Source organism: Falco cherrug, chromosome 6 (genome assembly GCF_023634085.1).
Source record: "Falco cherrug isolate bFalChe1 chromosome 6, bFalChe1.pri, whole genome shotgun sequence".
Taxonomy (NCBI): Eukaryota; Metazoa; Chordata; class Aves; order Falconiformes; family Falconidae; genus Falco; species Falco cherrug.
Genome location: NC_073702.1, coordinates 17,318,134 through 17,342,746, shown reverse-complemented (window position 1 = coordinate 17,342,746; position 24,613 = coordinate 17,318,134). Strand labels below are relative to the sequence as shown.

Below are 24,613 nucleotides of genomic sequence, written 5' to 3'. Positions count from 1 at the left end.
GTCATTCACTCCATTGACATATGGAGTCCTACTTTATTCTTCTAATGGATCTATGGAGGGAACTGAAAATGTGAACCATTAGTGTGTTCTACAACACATCTGAAATAGTCATTCCTCTCTCTTAGTAGTATACAGTATATAGAAGCTTTCTACTTTCTTTGAACGTGTTTGTGGATGAAGAGTTAAGAAAAGATACTTTTCTGATGTTCTTCAGCTTAAGCATAGGTCTGGTCTCTTTCTTATATATGTGAGTGCTTCCTACCCCTTTATATTGTTTGGGAGAGTTTTCTTACTGTGGTAGTGTGCAGGAGAACAAGATCTGTACAATTAGAGGGAGATGCATTGGCTTAGAACCATTGAATAATTTAGCTTGGAGTGAACCTCTGGAGATCATTAAACCCAGCCACCGCTCAATGCAGATATGGTTAGATTGGGCTGCTCAGGTATTTATTCAGTTGAATTTTTAATATCTCTAAGGGTAGAAAGTTACTTAAATATTGAACGTCAGTAATGAAAGCTCTGTTTTTGAAAACATACAGCTTTGCATTAAGATCACTGTTTCCTGTGGCACTTTACTGCTCAAGGCACCTGTACCCAAAACCTGACATTTTATTTTGATTTTAAAAAAAAGTAATTCTTGTAATTTTTATTACATAGGAGCAGTTTCATCTTGCTTTTAGTGTAAATCAGAAATGGAGAAATAGCTTTCATTGCATCTCTGCTTATTTACATATGGTTGAACTTCGTTCAAAAGCAATGAATGAAAATATTGCAGTGTAACTGTTACGTAGCTGGTTAGGGGGTACTTCTGAGTGCCAATGACTTTCCTTGTCTTTGTTGCCATACATCTCACTGGGATTTTAGCAAAATGTCTCAGTGGCATGCCTTTCTCCATTTGAAGCTAAAGAGCAATTAGGTTAGCTTTTTATAAATTGTGCTTTCTAGCTGAGAAATTTGAAATTTATTTTGATACGTGCTGTGCACAGCCTTCAGTATCACAGCAATCACAGTCCTTTCTGTGTGTTTTGTTTTGTTTTGTTTTTGATAGTATGGGAAAAGGAAAGGTTGCAAAAAAAGGTAGCTTAATATCAGCTACTTTAACAGGAATACTGTATCCTACATTTATGCAAAAAGGTATTTTTTGCACATTCTTATGTTAACTTGCGTGTGTGTATGTGTGTTAAACATCTGGTAAGTTACTTCCATTTTGATTTTGCGAAAATGGAGGGGCTGTTCCCAGTACTTTTTGTCACCAACTGGAAAAACTACCTAAATGCTTACAAGCTGCCTTTTTGGAAGTTCCTTTAAAATAAACAAAATATGTCAAACTTTACAGCTTGAAAAACAAACTCTGTCAGTGAGCAGACAGATGACTGAACAGGTGTTTTTTATTTCTGCAAATCTGTAATTTCTTTTTGCTTCATCTTGCTTATAAGAAAGGAGGATATTGGTTAGTTGTACCGTCATTGTATGAATTCTTAGAGCAGTATTTTTGTTTTTGGCATATGTTAATAGAGCTTTATCAGGGGAGCAAAAGCTTAGACAGAAATGCATGAAAAGAGCATACAGTTGAAGGTTACAGAGCATTGTTTGGTTGTTAATGCCCCACATATTTTTTGGCAGCTATTCATATCTGCTTGTGACTTTAAATTAGCTAGTCCTCCAAAAAGGTCATTTTACTGTGGATTATCTGTGCACAGATATTTTAATCTATGCCTATTTTTTTAAATGGACATAACATATATTTTGTAATTGGACTTTTCTGGGCTAAATACATACTCTATCTGTGACTTTAGTCTTCTTTTTTTACCCTATTCTGTTTCGTTGGTGCTTTCTAATAATTGTACTAGACCAAAAAAGAGAACATTTTTAGTTAAAATGTTGAAGTATTTAATGCATGCTCACAGTAGGCTACAAGGAGATTTAAATTGCTAAAACTTCAGCAATGTAATAGAAATGGAAACTTTATGTCTAAGTGCATGAGAAGAACACTTGCACAACTCCAGTTTTTGAAGGAGTTTATATGGGTTTTGTGATGAAATTACAGGGTCGTAACACTCTACTGTTTTAAATCTTCTGCAGGCGTATTTTCGAAGATAGACAAAACCTGTTGTATGCAGTCCCATCAAACTACTCTAGGAGTGTCTGTACATGAATTATAAAAAGCAGAGTTGATTTTTAGTGTGGTGAAGAGGTTGTTTAGGGATGATCAAACAGCAGCCTATAACTGTTAGAAGGAAAACATCATGGTATTGGAATTCTCAGTGGTGCCAGAGGATATAACAAATGACAGTAGTTACATACAGCAGCTTGGGAGGTTTAGATCTAATATTAGGAAAAATACCTTGTTAGAGTGATGGTGCAGCAGACTGCCAAAGGTGAAGAATCTTGGTTCATGGAGATTTTTAAGATGCGGCTAGAAAAAGCCATGGCTTATCTGACTAGTGTTGGCAGTAGTCCCACTTCAGATGGGTTGTGGGACTCAATGCCCTTTTTTTAATGTCCTTTACAACCAACATTTATACAATTCTGTTATTTCTGTCTTCAAACGATAGTTCATAAGGTTGATGCAGAAACCAAGTGTTTTGTGAGATGGGATTTTTTTAATGGATAACACAATATTTGTGCAAGCGTGTTCACTCTCCTTCTCACTTATGCTTATCTCACAGGCAAGTAAAGAAGAATGCACACCTTAATAGACTGGTGTCATTTACTGTCCTCAGCACCTATAAAGTGCCCTTCATATTCTCACTAAATCCCATTATATACTAGCACATCTGTGAATAATGCGGTATTTATCAGAACGATCCTACGGCTGTTCATTTGAAAGACAAAGGTCCCATTCTTGGAAACATCGATGTGGTGGAGGTTTCTTCTTGGTCAACAGTGGTGTGAATGTGTGTATTGATCTTTAGTTGCAAGATATGTTTAGAAAACTTCTGGTCACTGAGATTTTTGGATTTTAGAAAAACAAGTTTTGAGTGATTTAGTCAGGCTAAATGAAGAGAGACATGAATTTATATATAGAGGTAAAATCAAACAGGTTTCTTAAGTGAAAAATGAAGACGCTGCTGCTTGCATTCCAGTAAACTAAAAAAAGAAATTATGAAGAACTAGATATTTCTAGGTAAGAAGTTTAATCGGGAAGTAACCTCAGAAGCTATGTGGAATAAAAGGAAGGATGAGTCCAAAATAAGAGCTAGAACTGGAAGAAAGAAATAGGAGAAGAAAGTGAGGGTGCTCACAAGCCTGATTGGTTTGTGCTATAATGTGTTTTCAAACCAGCAGTGGGAAGCTGTTTGGCAACCTTTACTGACATGAAAAAGTGAGGACCATTGTTCACAGAATGAAGGATAGTCTTAATTCCCCACCCCCACCCTCCAAGGTTGCTGAGATATTTAAATAGAAATGTGGAGAAAATAATGGCAATCTATGGAGAAAGCAGCGTGATTTTTTTGTGATGAAATCAAGGGACCTTAGGGAATCTCTAGTGTGGAAAATCAGAAGACCTGGCACCTAAATTTGCAAACCCCAAAGCTCTAGTACCTTAAGCTCCTTGGTACAAGAATCCAACAGCTTAGTTACCGAAGGCCACATGACTAGTGCTGGGTTTTTTATGCCCAGCTGCTGTCTACCACATATTCTGGATGGATAAAGCATACTCTTTTTCAGAGCACCACGTTTGAAGGTGGTTTGTACGATTCAGCCTTTTTAAGTAGTGTCAGGTATCAAGACATCTTGACCTTGCAAAGTTCATATGCTACTTTTAATGTAAAACTAAGGAAACATTAATGAAAAAATTTTGCTGTTTGCTTACCATACTGAGAATATTTGACCTTTTGAGAGTCTGAAAAGAAGAATTGCTTCTTCTCTCTCTACCCTGCCCCACCCCCCCACCCCCCACCCCCCCCCGGCATTGAGTTTTCTGTCCTCGCTGTAAAGTTACCTACCAAGTCCAGATGTAATGGTCTGCAAGATTCAGAGAGCATGCCCTCTTTTTAGCAGTTGCTCCTTAAGTCACACTTTGTTCACTTATAGGAAAACTTGCGTGTCTTCTCCTTGGACCTCCTATTTCCAGGCCAATCCTTTCTATGGATGATAATAAGAGGGTTTCTTTAGCTTAGCAATTTTTTTCATTATTGGTATGATTTTAATAAATACTATAGGATACAAGCAGATAGTCTGAAGTGATTATAGTAGAGGAGCTTAAGAAGTTACCAACATTCATCGGGGGATGTCATAACTGGCTGAACGGTCATTTTCCTAATTGGTTGGTTGTTTTTTTTAAAAAAAAAGCCTAAGCATCAGCTGGTTTTTGTTGTTCTGTGCTTTGATTCTAATATTTTGAGGACTGTAATTTTTCTTTTGTTTGTAGTTTGCCTAAGTAAAGTTGTGCAGATCTGGTTCTACAAAGGAATTTAGATACTTCTTCAGTAGAATCAGTAGTAATAGACACACACTGCTCAAATACTTTTAATTATTTATCCATTGCTGTGTAGTGAAACAAATCTGAGTACAGTAAGCTTGCCTAGTGCTCCAGTGTGTGCCAGATATAAGGCTAAAGAATAAAATGACTGCATGTACAATTAAACAAACTATTTGTACTGTAGTAAAATCAACTCTTAGCTATATGCTTTTCACACTTTACAGTATTAAAATGTCACAAAATGATCTGGAGCACCTAATATCATCATTTAGCTAAATTCCTTTTTCTGGAGTTAACTTCTATATGCCTTCAAAAGATTTACGAAACGATCCTTGTAAGTTAGTTGCAAAATCCTTCTTGCACAAAGAAATTTGCTCTTACCAAGACTTTGCAACCTGATTTTTGGATACAATATGCCATATCCAAAGCCCCCGTTTGCTTTATTGCCTTCTGTACTGTCAAGTCTTGAGTTTGGTTGGGTTCTGCTGTAAGCATTTCTCTTGGCCTGTTCTGCAGCCCTGCATATATCCTCATTCAAGAAGTCTGTATATTCAGAAGTAAAAGCTGGGCATTAGATGCTTGTACTTGATTTGAAATTACTTTTGTTGCAATGTCTGTGTAACTGTCTGCTGTAGTGTAGGGTAACCTGAACTTAGCTCAGGTATCACAAGCAGCTTTGTTGCAGTGTGAATGAAAGGTGAGGCAGCACATGCAAAGTCCTGTGCTAATTTGGTCTGACAGCTACTGTCAGGAGTTAACATGTTTGTATCTCAGTACTGCAGTAAAAGCCTTCCCAGCTTTTTATTGGTACACTTAAGTAGTTTTTGAGGTTTTACTTTTCCCCATGGTAGATGTTCATAGTGGTACATCAGGTTTTCTGTTTGTTAGTTGGTTGGTTTTTGTTTTTTTAAAATGCTAAACAAATAGCAAGTGGAAGAGATTCTTGATTACTGGAAGAAAGCAAAAGTGAAGCCTGCCTTCACAAAGTGTAAGGAGAAGTATCCATGGAACCATAGGCTGGTCAGCCTCATCTCAGTTCCAGACATACAAAGGACAAGAGCATGATCATGAATGGTCAGCTTGGATTTGTGAATGGGAAATTATGGTTGACTAACCTTGTAGCTGGTCATCTTATCATAGAAGGCTCAACAGACTGGGGCGGGGAGGGAAGGAAGGCAATCAGTGGATTTTATTTATCTTGACTTTAGCAAGGTTTACGACACTGTCTCTTGTAACATTCTCACCAACAACTGATGAAGTATGGGCTAGGTAAATGGACAGTGAGGTGGACTGAAAACTGACTGAAGTGCTGTGCTCAGAGGTTTGTGATCTGAGGCATTAAGACCAGCTGGAGACCAATCACCAGTGGAGTACCTCAAGGATTGATACTGGGTCCTATATTGTTTAGCTGTTTCTTTAATGTCCTAGGTGATAGGGCATAGTGTGCACTCAGCATGTCTCAGATGATACAAAACTGGGGGGAACGGTTTACACCAGGTGTGCTGCCTTTCAGATGGACTTGGATAGGCTGGAGAAATGGGCTGACAGGAACCCTACAAAGTTCAATAAAGGGAAGTACCAAGCCCAGCATCTGGGGAGGAATAACCCCATGTACCAGTATACACTGAGGGACGAACAGCTGTGAAACAGGGTTGCAGATGACCTTGGGGTCCTGGTAGACAAAAAAGCTGACTGAAGCCACCAGTGTACCCCTGAAGCAAAGAAAGCGAACAGTATCTTGGGCGACATTAGGAAGAGCACTCCCAGCAGGCTGAGGGACGTGATCCTTCCCTTCTCCTCGGCACTGGTGAGGCCACATCTGGAGGGCTGTATCCACCCTTGAACTCCCCAGTGTGTATGAGGAGACGCTGAGAGAGCTTACATTGTTCAGCCTGGTAGAGATAAATTTCAAGAGGCTCTGTCTTACCAGCATGTATAAATAGGTGTCTGATAAGAGGGAGTAAAGAGGCAGAGCAAGACTCCTCTCAGTAGTATCCAGAGATAGGCTAGGAGGCATGAACTGATACACAGGAAATTTCCACTTCAACATAAGAAAACATTTTTAATGCCAGTGTGGTCAAACACCGGAACAGGCTGCTCAGAAAGTTATGGAGTCACTGTCCTTGGAGATGCTTATAACCTAACTTGATGAGATGTTAAGGAACTTGCTGTAGTTAACTCTGATTTGAGCAGAGGGTTGGACTTAGATGATCGTCAGAGGTCTTTCTCAGCCTCAACAGTAGTGTGATCTTGTGATCTGAATTCTAAATGACCTCTCACCACTCCTTTCAGGTGAAAGGAAGAGAGGGTTTCTTTACCATGTTGACTCTAATAGTTGGTTTTATAAATCTTAATTACTTACATAACTGTCAAATATGGTTTCCTTGGTTTTGCCTGATAGAAAATATTTGCAGTCCTTAATTGGAAAAATAATTTCTTTCTAAATTTGTAAGTTTAAAAAACATCTTTGAACAGTTTTAAATTATGCTGAACTGTTTGCTTTGTTTTTCAGCCATTCTTACATTGGCCCAGATTACAGTGTGCAGAGGAACACTGGAAAAATTTCTCTAGAACAGATTGATGCTGTAAGTCCTCTGTGTTTATTGAGTTATATGTTGATCTATAACTTAAAATTCAAGTACTCTATGTACATACAACATATAAAGCCTTTATCTTTTTTGCTTTGTAACACTTGGGAACCACTTGAACAAAATTGTGATAAAGTTTGAAATAAAGCAGAATTAACTGAAAATGCATCTAATCAGGATTTAGACTGGAGCTATTATGAATTGCTTAATTTGCTACTTAATTTTGTGAACTTTCACAAATACCTAACATAATTATGAACAGTGTCTAACAGAATTTTCATATTAAATAATTTTGCAACTTATGATGTTTAGTTTATGATTATTGCATTGCAGTATTAGTCTTTTCAATGCTATTTTTTTTACTTTTGAGTTACAGAAGGGTTTTTCAAAACAAGGAAGTAAATACAAATGATTGTAATACCACATCAGTGGTGCAGAGGCAAAAACACATTACAACTACTTTATCTGAACTTTATAAATCATGTGTGTTTTCAGTGTCCATCTTAACCATGATAGTGGTTCCTTTGGTAGTGAATTCCATGGCATAACTCAGATGTTAAAAATGAAAATGCAAAGCCCAAGTAAACTTGAATGTTTCGGGTTTTTTAGTCTCTGAAACCTTGCTTTATAAGAAATAATATTCTTCAGGGAAAAAAAACAACCTGCAGATCAGTTGCAGTGGATTTTAGTCCTGCTTGTAGTTTTTCAAAGACATTTCAAGAAAAATACCCATCCCCGCCTGCAACCCCCAAAAACTCTTCACAAAAGTCACCTTGCCATTCCAGAACCTAAAATAAGGGAGAAGCAAGAAATACTGTAATGGAACTGTTGGTATGTTTTTCCTGACAGCCTTAAATCTGTGTTACTTGTAGCTGAAGATAGTCTGATACTACCACCTGTATTACTCTGTTATTGGATTTGATGGCTGCCAGACACGCTTGTGTTATCGGTCCCAAGGCACTCTGCACGTGCATGTCTATTCTTCCAGCCATTGGCATTTTCAAGTGGAGCTGATTAATAATCACAATAAACATATATCCGACAAATTAAAGGATCAGTATGCCTTAAACACGTTTTTTCTCTTGACAGCTTTCTGTGAAGTCATTCCCTCTTTGCATGCGCCAGTTGCACAAAGCCCTACGTGATAACCATCATCTCCGTCACGGAGGCCGTATGCAATATGGACTGTTCTTAAAAGGCATTGGCTTGACTCTGGAACAGGCACTGGAATTTTGGAAGAAGGAATTTGTCAAAGGAAAAGTGGATGCAGACAAGGTAATTCATGAAATGAAAAGTATCTAAATATGTGAATGTGAGGATGTGGTTAATGTGTACATTGTACTACACATTTGAATAGGTGCTTGTTAAAGTAGATAACTGGGCAAAAGGCATAGTAATGTCTTTTAAAGGTGGGGGAGTAGTTCTCTTTGTTTATGATTTTATTAATTTTGTTGGTCATTCTCCTGAAGCATAGGGAAAAAAGGCAAGCCCCAAAGAGGCTTTCTATAGATGAGGACTAGAAAAATCTTACTTTACCACTAAATCACTAGGAAACCAATGTCCTTTGGTGAAATACACTTAGTATGTGACTAAATTAATACACCCGGCAGGTAAGTGACCACAAACAGTACTATCTGAAAGGCAAATTATCCTTTTTTTTGTTGGTTAATAAAAAAAAATTATAAATTGGACAGCTGCATATGAGGTGAGCTTGCCTTAGCAAATTTATAGTCTAAGAATAAAAGAAGAAACTGGAGGTGAATGAAGATGGAAGAATATGTTCAAGTGAGAAAATGCTGTTCAGTGCAGTAGGCAGTATTATATTAGTCATTGTCCTAACACTTGCTAATATTTTTGAGAGTATCAAGAGTGTGGAGAGTGTAACATACATGTGCTGTCTCTTTGAGAGTGTGAAAAATGTATGCTAATTTTTTCAGGTTTGTGGCCTGCTCCTTACCTTGAACGGTGTATGTAGAATCGAGCAGGTTTTCTCTGTCATCAAGCCTGTGGCATGCGTTGGAACAGAAGTTTCAGACCTTATATCAGTTTTGTTTGGACTGTGATACTTTGCATTTATTTTTGCGAGATCTCGGCTTTCTAGAGTTCTGTGAAGTATTTTGGAGTGTTTGGTAGACACTCTTTTGTTAGTTTAGGTTCTCTGGGGCATGGCTATTTATAGAAGATACAGGGCAAAAAGTAATGCTTGCTACAATGAATTATGGTACGTTTGTCTCTTTCAAGTCTCAGAAGATATATCAACTGTCTGCAGTTTTTTTGGGAAGGCAAAAGGGATTTGAAGGTATGATTTGAGTTGAGTACCTAAATCTCTGTAAATCTAGCTCTTTAATTTGGATATGATTTAAGAGTAGATAGATATTTTGTTAAGAAAGAAATCCAAAATCTGTTCCCTGACAAAGATTTCAGGTGAGGTAATAAATTTTGCAGTTGAAAGCCAGTTAATTACTACTTGTATTAGGTTTGTGTGGCAAGGTTTTGGTAGCAGGAAGGGCTACAGATGTGGCTTCTGTGAGAAACTGCTAGAAGCCTTCCCCCATGTCTGACAGAGCCTGTGCCAGCCGTCTCCAAGATGGACCCGCTGCTGGCCAAGGCCGAGCCTGTCAGCAACAATGGTAGCACCTCTGGGATAACATTTAAGAAGGGGGAAAAATAACCTGAGCAACTGCCTCTAGAGAGAGGAGTGAGCAACAACTCTGCAGCCCCCCAGGTCGGTGCAGAAGGAGGGGCAGGAGGGGCTGCAGGTGCCGGAGCAGAGATTCCCCTGCAGCCCGTGGTGAAGACCCACGGTGAGGCAGGCTGTGCCCTGCAGCCATGGAGGGTTAACGCTGGAGCAGATCTCCACCTGCAGCCATGGAGGACCCCATGCTGGAGCAGGTGGATGCCCGAAGGATGCTGTGACCCTGTGGGAAGCCTGTGCTGGAGCAGGCTCCTGGTGGGACCTGTGACCCCATGGAGAGAGGAGCCCGTGCTGGAGCAGGTTTGCTGGCAGCACTTGTGACCCCTTGGGGGACCCACACTGGAGCAGCCTGTGCCTGAAGGGCTGCACCCTGTGGAAGGGACCCATGCTGGAGCAGTTCATGAAGAACTGTAGTCTGTGGGAAGTGCTCACGTTGTAGAAGTTCATGGAGGACTGTCTGCTGTGGGAGGGACCCCAGGCTGGAGCAGGGGAGGAGTGTGAGGAGTCCTCCTTCTGAGGAGGAAGGAGCAGCAGAGACATCTGATGAACTGACACTCATTCAGTGCTACCCCCGTTTCCCATCCCCTTGCACCATTGGCAGGGAGGAGGGAGAGAAAATCGGGAGTAAAGTTGAGCCTGAGAAGAAGGGAGGAGTGAGGGGAAGGTGTTTTTAAGATTTGGTTTTATTTCTCATTACCCTATTCTGGTTTGGTTGGTAATAAATTAAGCTAATTTTCCCCCAAGTCAAGTCTGTTTTGCCCATGACGGTAACTGGGGAGTGATCTTTCCCTGTCCTTATCTTGACACCCAAACCTTTAGTTATATTTTCTCTCCCCTGTTCAGTTGAGGAGGGGATAGAGTGGTTTGGGTGGGTACCTGGTACCAAGCCAGGGTCAACCTGCCTAGTTGTGTGTCAGGTTGTTGTTGCCTAGGTCAACTAGTATGCTAGTTGAGTTCAGGAAAATGCAGATTTTTCAGTTGCAATTTCCTATTCTTAAAGGAAACTGAAAGAATAAAACCAAGCTATCAGAAACAGTAACAATGTAAATATATACATTTACTATTTCAATGTAAGTATTTATTATTTCTGTTTTTAAAAAGTCATTGTATGAACAGGTGTGATTACACCATAGGTATATGCACATGTAGGACAACATGTATGCACCTTGGGTCTTTTTTTCAGTCACAGGGTTATAACTTTATAGCATCTCCCTTGATAGGCCCTAGAAATAAATGAAATTTTATGATCCTGTGTCTACCTTTGACAGTTAGAAAGTATATTGTGAATGAAGTAAGGAGTTGTAATTACTGCATTTTTCACAAGCAGGCTGCTACTTCCATGTAATTTTCATTCTTCTTAAGTTCTAGATAAACAGCTTCAGACTGGGGTAAAAAATAAGCTGATTTTTCACACCTGTACCTGAAGTCAGTAGCCTGTAGGTTTTCATAGTAAAATGTCATATAAGGTTTAATGTCCTGAAAAAATGAAAATTACTAAAGTTCTTCTTGGTACTTTCTTCTTTTGACATTTTCATTTTTTGACACTCATGCCATTGTTCCTTTCCTGTAGAGTGGAGATAATTGTACTTTTTTTGTCTTAACAGAGCATTGTGAAGATATATGCATTATACTTGCTAATTATTTGTTCCTGGCTGTTGTATTGCAACAAGGGAGTGTTCAATTTGCTGCAGTTTCAAAATTATGTGTTTACATTAATCTTTAGTGGCTGCAACATTTATGTCAGTTCTGAATCCTAAGAATTCTTGGCAGACAACTTCAGTCTTCAGCAGGGAGTGAGTTACCTTGAACGCACCAGTGGTGCACTGGAGTGCTTACCAGCAGGCTAAGCATAGGCTTAGCACAAGGAAAATTTGCACCGAAAAGAACTCATCCTGTGCCGTGAATCAGTGATGTGAACATACCCCTAGGCTCATTGATAAAAACTTTTCTACAGTGTTTTTAAGAAACAATATTTTACCTTTAAAAGTAAAGTGTATTGTAAGCGAAGTGTGAAACCATGTATTCAGTGGAAAAAAAAATTAAAATAGTGCCTACGAAGAAAGCACTGAAACTAGTGGAGATCCTCTGTTGGGGGGCAGATGATCACGTACTGGCATGTTCACAACAGCGACAAATACAGAGCACAAAATAAAACATTTTTTTCTGTAGGCACTGTAATTAAAATTACTGTGTGAATTGCTAGGCTAAGAGTGCCTAAATGGTAAGTTATTGTTGTTGAAATGATAGGATCAGCTGTGAAATGGTGGTAGATGTGTTGCTTCTTACTGAGTGGTTATGCTAGCGGGCTTCATAATCTCAAGTGTTATTTTAAGGCTCTTTTGGTTTTTTTTCTGTAACATGTAATCTTACTCTAAATAGATATTAATTCCCTTAGGTTCATTCACATCCTGTTCTTCTTGCTTAAGAAGCAACACCACCCCACCACCCCCAAAATAGGGAGGTAGCTCCAGTATGCTTTTAAAATACTTGAAAAAAAGAAAGTAATAAGATGAATGAAGAGAAGTTAAATAGTTACAGTATAGTTAGTTGTAAAAATGCTCTGGTAAGTTGAAAGTAAAATCCTCCTATAGTGGAGATGATTATTTGGCTGTTACTGTTTGTATCTATTTGTATGATTAGCTTGTGAATGTGAAATCAGAGACTTGAAAGATAATGTAGCGTTTGGAACAAAGGAAAGAATGAAAGCTGTATCAGTTTCTTTAAGGCATTATTCAGTTACTTCCTTAGCAAATAGCCTGGAATTAAGGTTTTGATACAGATGGATGGGTTTAAGGCAACCCACCACTTTTTTGCTTTCCTTTGCTACATATATACTTGTTGATATATATTCTTTTTCTTAGCAGTATTTGATGCACAGTGATGGGAAATGTTCTCTTCTAGTACTCTGATTATTTACCATTTTTTACAGAAGAGACAGTTGCTAGTTGTGCACTTCTGTGTTGAAAAGTAATTCCTTTGATAATTGCAATTTGAGATTGCAGATTTTTATTATTGTTGCATATACTACTGAAGAGCATCTGAAAATTGCACAAGAGTTTGTCTGTCTTTCTTTCTTTAATAAATCTCCAAAATTATGCATTACTATATTTACAAAATTATCCTTGTGACATAACAGCTGTCTTGTCCTTGTGACTTGTTAATGTGAGTGAGACGTGGCTCTTCAGCTGCTGTGTTCTAGCACTCTTTCCTGGGGGATGTGGTGGCATTCAGGCTAGTGAAGCCTTTTATTCATCCTGACTTAGCTTTCCAGATCATCTTACTGCAGTTTCATATGGCTTGTTGTTTTCTGTAGCGGTTGGTCGCAATGGCAATGAGCAGGATGTTTTCTAGTTGTCAGAGGTTCCTGTCTGAGGTATGCCTCTGCATCCCTTCCTGCTGGTAAAGGTCCTCATGACAGACATCTTCCTGGGAGACGCAAGAGGAAACATTACTCACTTAACCTTGCTCAGCATCTGTGACTGGGGAAGAAGCAAACCATTCACAGTGAAGCTTTTGAGCTTCAGTTGATTTTTAATATATTCTAGATGTTTCTTACACACGTGATGATCATGTATGAATCTGAGGACAGACAACTTGCCAGCCATATACTGCATCAGGAATAAGTCTCTACTCTGTTAAGAAGTGATGAGGCTTCAGGATGAAGATACGTCCCAATGAGATAGTTTCAGTGACTGGATTTTCCTGCCTCTTCCATTTCTTTTCCAGATGATCTTAGGGAGGTCCTTGAATCTGGATTCAGGAGTGAAGCTTTACCTTGACTGCAAACAGCTGGTGGTGAACGTTTCTACCAGGGCCAGCTAGAAATTCCATGAGGGGGAGCCTGGACTGGAGACCTCCTGAGGTCTTTTCTAGCCTGACTTACCCTGTGATTCTGCATACAGGTCTGAATACAGGTAGAAGTACATTTCTGTGAGGGCCAGCCACTAGGGGGAGACAAGATCATAAAGAATAAACAAATATAATGTAGCGATGTAAATTAGAAGTGCTTATGCTATAAAGCTTTGTAGGTCTATACAATTATAAAATAACTCCGTGTATTTAAATGAAAATAGAAATAGGCACTTCATAATCTGCAAGGCAATGCTTTTCAGCGAACAGGACTATCCCCAGTGCAATTTATAATGTTTGGATGATATGGTGGTTCTTTGAAACAACCTCCACCTCCTTAAATCCCTAGGAATATTTTCTTTATCGGTCGGTTGGTTACATTTGGTTTTGCTATTTTACTCTCTCATTTGTTTGAGACTTGGGGGTTGGTTTGCAGCTAGATTGTTTTTTTTATTTGCCCTCTTTATGTTGCGTAATGGTGCCTACTGTTTCGGGAACATATTTTGATTCATAAATCAGAGAAAGATCTTTGTTCTGTCACATTCTTAATTAGAATTCTCTAATTGAATGTCATTTGCTACTTCTATTATTCAGTTATTTAAACTTTACAAATCTGCAGCCTAAAGTGACATGTTGAACAGCAAGACACAATATTTAACCTCTAAAGGATAAAGATATAATCAGATTACAATCTGATCTTTTTTTAATTGGACATCAGTAGTACTATAATGCAAGTAGATGGCCAGGCTTGAATTTTCCTGAGATGTATAAAGGCTGTTATAGAACTTTAAGAAAATGTTTGCTGTCTTCGAGGATATAAAAAAAAAGTAATAAAAATGCAGCATATATTACCTGTAAAATCTTATCCCTCTGAATTCTGTGGAAGTGGAAGAGTATGTCATGGTACCAAGGCATTAATATAGTTAAGCATATTGCCTTTGTTTTCATTGGTTATCAGGGGACTTAGATAGTCTTGATTAAATTCTCTTTTTGTGTTAAACTTATCATAAAAAGAAATAGAAATTTTTTTTGCATTCTACCAGTGAATGTAAAAATTAGCTTCAGTAGAACGACTTGCTGTCTGTATTTCTCTTTCGTTATTTGGAAATTGTCATTTCATTCTCTAGTTTTAGTGAGAAAAAAAAAGTGAATTTTAAAGACTGAGTGAATCACTTTTATTTTGTATTGGCAAAATGACATTCTATTCATAACATTATTATATGTTGAATGGCTATGCTTACCTAGCTTACCTTTCTTTATGCTCAGAAAGTCAAAATACTTTTATGATATGTTTCCAGATGTTTTTTGTAATCTACAAACAGCTCAGGCTAGAAGTGATTTAATTATCAGAAAAAACATGAAAATGCATTTCCATGTACATGACTCATTTTGATTCCCAAACTTACTGTTGAATTTGCATTAAACCTTTTCCTTAAATGCAAGTTTGAAGAAAAAAACAGTAATGTGCAATTGTTACAGGGGTTTCAAAACAGTAGGTGGTCCAAGTGATCCTAGGCATGCAGGCTTGAAATAAAAATTAAGATTTAATTTTAATTTCAGCCGCGACGGCTAATGAAACAGACTTTCGGATTTCACTATTCCCAAGTTCTTTTGTGTGGTTTTGGTTTGGGGTTGGTGTGTTGGTTGGTTGTTTTGCTGTTAGTATAATCCTTTGTGGCATTCCTCTGAACAGCCAGGTCTATGCAATCAGAGTATTTGTGCAAAACTGAAGTGACTCAACCAAGATGCTAGTTGTTAGGAGTTGAACAGTCTTAAAAATGTCCATAATCTGAACTCACGTCAGTCACATTAGTTTTGAGAAATCAGCTTTATGGTAGTGAATCAAGCATCATGAGATCTACTCCTTTCATATAGTTTCCTTAATGTTTTGTTTGCATAGAAATTGAAGCTTGGATGTTAACAGGTGCATTGTTCAAATGGGACATAACTGTTGTTGAAACTGGTATTTCATGTGAAGAGATGTCATGCTGAGATCAATTAGCTTGCATGATCTTGACTGAAGAGGATAGTCTGTGGTTTGTTTTACATTTTAATAAAAATTATGCAGAAGAAGTTTTTGAGTGAATTTGTTTTATAATCACAATTTATACAACTAGGCATGAGAATGAAAAGCATGACTTGAAGCCGTAAATGCATGGATTGTTGTTGCATCTGAGTCAAGCTGAATTAGTTCAGCTTTCTTGGTTGTAGCTGGAAAAAGATGTTTTCTTTCCTTTGGCTATGGTAATTTGCTAATAAGCAGCAGTGTGATGTTGGATGCAAATAACTGAAAATCCTGAGGACTTTACGCTGTGGACAGCTATTATTCTTCTCCATTTGGTTACATATGAATGGTTAGAGCTGCATCTGAAAATTAGGAATTTCCTGCAAAACCTCTGTGATCTGGCCATGGAGTTTAGTCCAAGTAATAATAATATCTGTCCTTAGCTGAACGGAAATAACCTTCAATTGCTATTAAAATTGGGTTATTTTTGGCATTAAGTGTATCACAGTATGTATGTTAAGTCTCTGCAAGATTCTTGTTATTATATATTATCATTTTGATTTAAAGTTGTCTTTTATTGATGGGAATTTGTCCTTTTGTGTCCGTGTGTGCATTCATTTATTCTTGTTAGCATTGTATTCCCTTCTCTTGTGGAGCACTGCAGAAGTTTGAATCAGATGAGTAGTGTTGGCATATTGCTGAAATACTAGTTTGCTTTGATTTCTTCGGTTTTGTATACCTATTAACCAAAGCAGTAGGAAAGAGATCTGTAATGGATCCTGGAAATAGGAGGGCTGAGAAAGCATGCTTATAGGAGTTGTATTTGATTGTATTCCAAGTGCGGTACTTAGGGATATGGTTTAGTGGTGGACTTGGCAGTGCTAGGTTAATGGTTGAATAACTGTCTTTTCCAGCCTAAATGACTCTGTGATAAAATGTGAATAACTTCTTCCAGAGTCCTGTTAAATTCTGCTAGGTCGTAGGAAGGAGCTGGGATAAGATTCCTCACTGACGGTATCAAATGTAGAGAATACTAGCAAAGCCTGTAAACGTATAACCCTCACCTGTGGCTAGGGGCAAGACACTACCAGCGTTGTCAGTGTTAATTCTCTTTAGTATTGTGGACACAATCATTCTGGAAAGGCTGCAGAAAATTTGCTCGACTCATTAGAGCTAGAGATAGCTGTTTGCTTCCTGTTTAATTAAGCATCGTGAGATCAAATCAAAATAGTTGGAAGTTGTTTGCATCAGACTGTGATTTTTTTATTAGGACTTACAGTTAAATAATAATATGGAATTGCTGTCACTAAAAGTAACATGCCATCTTGTATTTATGGACATTACTGCATGATGTGATTAGTAATGCAAGTTTTGCAAAGCAGTTGGTACTATTTCTACTTTTCTGCCAGACAGGAAATCCTGACTTTGTTGCAAAGGTATTTACCGCAAACATCTATGTTGTTCACAATACTTGGAGAAATGTGTGCAAGTTTGTAGATAATTGCTGCTCTGACCTTTTTATTAAATGAAGAATATAGACATGTGTACCGCGGCTGTTTCTCTCGTAGTCCATTTTAGGGTTTTTTTTTCAAATTAAGCAAGTAAATGAAGCATATCATAGTTCCAGTTGACATATAAGAAGTCAGACGATGAGAAATCGTATGTGAATGTAGATGTTCTTTGCGATACATGGTAGAAATGTCCTACCATTTCGGCAAAATATGAAAGTAATAATTTTTTCACAATTTCTGCCCATATGCAATGTATATTAGTAATCACTGAAAAGATATTGTTAACTTACAACTTTATACAAATATATAAATGAATGAATAGATATATATACTGTGTGTATGTACCTGTATAAATCATGTGGAGGCTATATATGCATAACTGTATGCAGAATTTTTAAAAATTGGAGTAAGAATAGTAATACCTGGTAAGTGGTGCATAATGTTGTGCTATTGAATTGAACTAGTTAACTTGGGTGGTATTTAACCTTGCAGGTAGAATATTCACTGCTAAAGGGAAACTGCAACTTTACTTGGTTTTCTTTCAGTGTACATTAGAGTTTTGTTTTGCTTGCCACATCTGAAGTTCTGACCACTAGAAGGAACAAAACCAAACCAAAACCTTAACATTTTTTTTTTTTTACCTTTTCACTTGTAAGGATGTATTTTACTTTAAAACAATATTGCCTGACCTTTTAAACCCAAGGTCCTTACCAGTTTATTGGTAAAGTTAAGGATACTAAAGAGAAATTATCTTTGGGACATAATTATGTAGATTTAAGAGAGCACTGTAGTTTATTATACCCTGTAGCTAATGTAGATGCATATTAAACTCAAGCATATTTTTGTGTATTTCCCTCTGAAACTTTCTTTTCTCAGGCCTTAAATTACTAATCAGCATACCAGCGTATCTTACAGCTAAGCATACTGAATATTGACAAGAATCTGTTTCTCTGTCATTTTATATAGTAACTTTTTTCATAAAACAGTATTTTTGTTACAGAAACCTTTTAAAAAACCCTTAGAATTTAAAAAAATGTTAATTTTTGTATAACAGATTCAAAACCTCAAAGCAGTATTTCTTAAATTAAATATGCCTAGTATAAAAACATTATTTTTCACCGTAGTTTTGTTTCATGGGTGTTACTTAGACCACAACTGATGATTATGTGCTAGAAAACATAAAATGATTCTAGACTATGATATACTGGGAAGTTACTGCCTGGGCACATAAATATTCTAGGAATCGCAGTAATAAGTAATATATGATATATATATAAATATAAAAAAATAGTAAGTGCTCTGTGTGTTGCTCTTTCACTGCAAACACAGTCCTTTTTTCGGTTGCTACCAGATTTCTCAATTATTTCTGTTAAAACTGGAATTCTCCAGTCTTTGTTTTGAAGCCAAAGTTATGGTGGTGTTTTCCTATGATTATTCACTTTAAACCAAAGTTATGGTGGTGTTTTCCTATGATTATTCACTTTAAAGTACTTTAATTTGTTCAGCCTTTTTTTTTTTTTAACCTGTTAAACATGTATCTGTCTTTTTGATTTTCAGTTTTCATCATCTGACTTACATTATAAGGGAAAATTTTGAATGGTCTTTCATCCTGTGGCATGTCTTAGGGACGGAGAAGAGCTCTAGCTACATAATCTCTCTTCCAGGACATTCATTACAGTGCTGGCATAATTTTAGTGATGTTTTTTAATTGTACTGTACTACCATAAAAAGAAATAGGAATAGTTTCCATAGTTGTTCCATATTAGGCACTGAAATCTGTATTTAGTAATCTAGTATATGAGCAGGTTAGCGATAAGGTTCTTGCACTGAGAAGAATGAAAGCAATAATTATCTTTCCTGTACTAAAACTAATCTGGATTAAGAGAATCTGCTCTCTTATGACTTGTTTCATTCCCAGCAACACACGTTCTCTTCCCATACTTTAGTATCTTTTCAGAATAGAATGTATAAAAATGGATGTTAAAGCTAGACTTTCAATTCTCTAAGATTCCCTTTGTACTCTTGAACCGCTTTCAAACTTGCACTTTATTATCACTGTAGAAAGACCATGTACTTGTCAGAAGACATTTCTGTTTTATTAGCCATCACAGCAGCAGCAAGGAAGTCTGTGACATTTAAAGAAAAGTAATAGATGGGTTTGCCTATCTGGTTGCCAGATTTCTGTGTCACTAAATGTGGTCTTTAGCAGGCTCTGTTGAACGCCTTCTTAACCATACGGCCCTCTCTTGACAGCCATCTGCTGAAAAATGCCTGCTGTATGTTGCCCCACACACCACCAATAATGTATTTAAGCTCTTCAGCTATTTACCCCAAGTTCTGGGGCAGGGCCTAACTGTTTTTGAGATGCAAGTCTGTTCATCTGTATCTTTTTGTTAACTTCCAGAACAAGTTGAATGCCACAGCACGTCTCTTTCAGTTGTGTTCCTGTGCTTTTTGAACAGAAAAGTTTTGATAGAATGGTTTATTAATCTTGATATAATTGTTTGAAAGAATATTTTAAAATTACTTTAGTCAATGTTCAGGTTTTCTGTAATCGCATAAACTGGCTTTGAAAACAAACCCCAGAATGCTGTGTACTTGGTCTTCTCTTTTGATAATGTGCAAGTAATTGTTGTAATATCATATAGCTGTCATATTCCATTTGTCTGTATTCAGCCAGTAAATTTCATATTCAGTCATCCAGAAAAGCAGCATGTTGCATCAAATGTGCACTCCGCTGATATACCGCATAGCCACGATGTAAATAAAAATGTATTTTTACTTTCAGAATTGGTTTAACTTTCTGCCGCATGTCTTTGAAATCTATTGAATCTCATGAATAAAGACAGGGCAGCTCTTTTATATGTTACTTGTGCTATGCACAATTTATGTTTCAGAAATTTAATATATTGACTTAGGGAAGTTGAATTACTATGATAGACCTTAAGTATTTCAACATTATAGAGGTTACTACTTCTTGAAAGGAGGTTAGGTTCTGATCTTATATTGAAATGTACAATGCTGTTTAGCTGTGAAACTGAATTCTGCATGATGTGGTGTGCTCTGAGCTTTTCCTGTTCCCGATGTCCCTTCTTAATTAAGTCCACTCACACAAGGAGAAAAATCTGCTGTACACTGGGGAGCAGAATTTAGTGGTCTTTATGGCAAGTTTTGCTGTTTAAATTTCAGTGGTTTTTTTTCTTTCATTTTCTAATTAATCTACTTAATGGAGTTGAGTTTGGGGCATGAGGACTGGGGCAGTACCAGTGAAACTCTGAGGAATTTTTGTTGTAAACAAGAAAGGTGATTTTTTTTTTTTTTTTCCTTAGGTGGACTACAATAGTTGGACTCTTTCTTGTATTTTGTTACCAGAGTTATTTCCCTATTTTTAGAACCTTACAGCAGGCACTAAAAAATGGGGTGCACGTTACTTTTCCTGAGACAGTTCAAAGCAGTCTGGCAGTAGAGCTTCTTTATTTTTGTTTGCCTTTTCCCTGCAGTTAATCGTCTTTTAATTAATGATGGATTAACAATAGTTTTTTTTTAAAAAAGCAAAATAGTCTTGTGTATTTAAAAAGAAGCTTTTTTCTGGCATTGAATGCAGAAAGACTCATGTTGTACTTGCAGTCAAGAGTTCAAATATGTCTTGATTATGGTGCACTCTGTGTATAACATAGACTATAAAAGGGTCTTTAACAAGCAGTTCTTATTATGACAGCAAGGACTAACATCTGGTTTTCTGCACTTCCATTTCCTTTGATCATCATCTTAAAATGTGATTTTGTCCTTTATTTTGCTGTTAATAGGGAAATTTTTTTTTCCAGCAAACTTTTTGCAGAGGGAATGCAGGTGTTCTTGAGCCAAACTGTGCTGTTCGGAGAGCTCTGATACTTGGTTTATGTTCAAAAGGGTAGGCAGACATCAAGTGTCTGTGTACAGTTTTGTGTTTTAATACCTTGGTTTTGTCATTCTTTTATGACTGCAACAAAAAAGTGAAATGTACCTATTTCAAGAGTAGACTTCAGGAATAGTTATCAATCTGAGGAAACGTTTTCATTACTCAGCCTCCTTACAGTTTTGTTTTAAAAATTATTTGATTTTTTTCTGTTTTAAATTTTTTTTTCTATCTATGCTTATATTGGGGATTTGTTGGTATGGCGAGACATTATATGATTGGAGACTTAATGTCTTTCTGTTCTGACCATGATCCTTGTCCGAGAGGTTTAACCATTTCTCAGTAAAAGGCAAGTTTTTTGCCAGAGTTGTATCACATTTTGATAACTTTGTCACTTGGATTGTTTGAAGGGATATTCTTCAGCTCAAGATACTTTTGAGTGATCTCTTTGAGTGATGCTGCCGCTTCTGCAAATCTGAGGCTTAGGGTAAAATTGAATTTCTTGGACATTACTGTATCTTGTTACAGACTAGATTGGGTCAGTCACAAGATTTCTGATGAAAGAGGACTGTTTTACTGGTGGCCTGTTAGAACCTGAGGGTAACAGCAATTTACCATTCGATCTTGGTGATCAGTGAAGAAGGCCTGCCTGTGTTTTTTTAATTCACCTTGCTTCTTATATACTTTTTGTCATCTAGTGCTGGACTTGGTTTCAGATGTGATTCTGATCAGTGTGTAGATTAAGAAGTAACAATCTGTAAAGGATTCTTAATAACATTACCACACTGCAAAGGTGCTTGCAAGGGCATGCAGTAATAAATTAATGAAGTAATTCAGTAATATAATCAGTCAAAGATAGGGAGCTCGCTCAGGTAAACTCCCTATGCAATATGCATGGTTTTAAAAGGGAAGAACACTTCTGTGGTTTAAGTAGTCCAAATGGTGTGCAAAACCTTCCAGACTCTGCCTCAAAGATTGCATATTTAGGGAATGCTGCGTAGTTCAACCAGCTTGTAAAATACAAACAGTTCAGTGAGCACATGAGGTCTTCCACTGTGTCAGGAGATGATTGTTCTTTGAAAACAAGACACTTCAGCTCTTGTGGTGAACTTGCTTAGATCTTTTGACTCTCTGGAAAACGTACCAAGTAGCACCAGAATATTGGATAATAAGACAGACTTCCTTGGATTAATTCCAGTATTCTGTCTTTGTCCAGAAGTCTTTGAAATTGAGACCACCCTAGCATAGGTGAATTGTAGCCCGTGCCAGCAGCAATGCTTTTCAAGAGCAGATCAATGCACTGTCCTTTGGACTCACTTCTGGTGCTGTGGTTGAACAGGTGTCTGTTGTTTTAATGCCAAGAGTCCTGTTCAAAATGAGGCAGGTCCGGCTAATTTTGATTGCCTGGAATGGCTGAGACAGTTTTTCCTCAGGACTTCTCTCATTTGTGAGTTTCTCTTCTGCTGTTCCAGCAACCTGGGAGTCGTCATACCCTATTTAATTTCCAGTTTTGTAGTATGGCTGGTTGGGTAGCTTTGCTTTCTGACATGCTCTTTCTCCTTCCATATAGGAAAAATTATCATTACTAGAATGAAGGAGCCTGCTATGCTAGAGTTATATGATAATAATTAGACATGATAACACATTGGACTATTTTCTGTGAAGCAGAAGATCCCAAATATCTAAGGGACGAGCTGGAGCCAAGTGTGGTGGCTCTCCTCTAAATCTCTTTGAAAGTCCATTTGGCTGCTGCTGTGGCCTATAACAGTCTGGTCTGCTGAATGCCTCTGTCTTTTCATCCACAGCTTTAAGGTGATGTGACGGGCTATTGAGAATAAACCCTCCGTCAGCATGCAGTTTGAACCTCATGTCCCAGTCCTGCATTTTATTGCTGATTGGTCTTATAACCAGAGGCCGATTGGATATATTTCAGGATTCTTCACAAAGCGACAACATGTCTCCATGCTGACGTCAGTTTTCTTTCCTATTCCTTCCCTATATGTTACATTTTTATTGTACGTGCTGATCTAGGTTACAGTACAGAACATCATATGTGAGCACTCTTGTTTAGAGTACTGATAGACTTTGAATAAGCAGTAGGAATTTAGGTTTTGGACTTTGCAAGACTCTCTGGCCAGTCTTTGCCCATCTTCCCTGAAAACCTGTATAATATGTGCTGCAGTGTTATGGATGTAAATATGGATTTCTCCCAATTCTGATACACTTACTGATTTTCTTTTCTCCTTGTTATGTGTATTCTTTACACTGAGATCCTAAGCTGCCGTTACAATCAATAGAGATCTAGCCTAGCCTATACAGTCAATAGTGTCTAGAGAATGATTTATTTAATGAGCCTCTAGGTGCCTACGTTAGGGTAAATTTAATCGCTCCCGAGGCCCCTCTGATTGCATTGACCTCCATTGACAATAATGGGAGGTGTCTGGATTTAGATGCCTGGAGCTGAATCTTACTTCTGTAGATGTGCACAGTTAGTTACTATTCTACTTCTGTTTAACTTTGTTAGTCGTTTTTTATTCTACCACATGCCACATTTCTGTCTAGTTTGCAATCTGTTAACACAGTTAATCTCTTTCAGTGATAATGCTTTGCGCTCTCCTTTGTCTGTGTATGTTTTGGGGACTTTTATTCTGTCTGCCACTTCTGATGAAATGAGTAGCCCTGCTAATTTACTGCTTATCTTCTACTGAAAGATACACTTCCCTCAGTTAACTTCTCTGAATATTGAAATGTGAGAAACACTGATTGAAAAACATCAGCAGAACAATCTGAGAGGTGTTGGTGTGCTTATAATTGATGGAGTACCAGAAGTATGGTGTGGGTTTTTTACCTAACTGATGAAATCTCTTGGTTTAGAAATTAGTTATTGGATATTTTTTCATCTCATACTAAACTTTCTAAATGAGAGTGTTATGGAGTAAATATTTAGTTAAGGATTCAAGATTGTTCTCTGATGTTAGAATGACTTTTCTTGAGCTCCTTAAAACTGTAGAGAATGGTCTGTAGAAATCTGTTGAAAATAAAACATGTTTACAGTAATCGGATTTATTGTTTATTTATTATTTGAAGGAAAGTGCCAATGTATTTTTACAGATACTTAAGAAAAGCACATACCTCTTATGGTGTTGTCAAATATTGCCATTTTAATTTGGCCTTTGTTTTAATTTTGTTTAAAATAAGAATAGTTTCTTCTATTTAAAAACAAAGTGACAGAAGTTTGCATCACCTGTTCTAAATACTTATTTTCTTGCTATAATTTTCTTACACATCTTGATTATAATTCATAAACATGACTGTTTCTTTGTGTAGTTGTTTCATTTTAAATGACGAGGAATTTACACCTCTGTGTTCAGTAACACTGAACTGCCATCAAGAAACTTGCAATATTTTCAATAAGATGGTGTATTAATTTGTTAGTGGAATTCTGATATGGGTGAAATTGTCACCCACAAACTGATTTTTGTCGTAAAATGGCAGTTCTTTTTCTCAGATTTTTCTTTTTTTGGTAGTCTTACTCCCTGAAAATTTTGCAGTAGGTTAAGTAAATATTTAGGAAGAATAATGATTCTTGGGAGGACAAAACCAGTGATATTCATAGCTACGTAGCATTTTTATCTTTTTCTAAG

At 37.3% G+C, this 24,613-nt stretch overlaps 1 protein-coding gene across 1 annotated transcript in view; it reads left to right on the top strand.

Moving 5' to 3' along the window:
* PRIM2 (DNA primase subunit 2) overlaps positions 1–24,613 on the top strand; it is a 127,958-nt gene that overhangs the window by 75,014 nt on the left and 28,331 nt on the right. The window contains exons 9-10 of the mRNA XM_055714145.1: positions 6,939–7,011; positions 8,104–8,289. Coding sequence (XP_055570120.1) covers positions 6,939–7,011; positions 8,104–8,289 — 259 coding nt within the window. The remainder of the gene's footprint in view (positions 1–6,938; positions 7,012–8,103; positions 8,290–24,613) is intronic.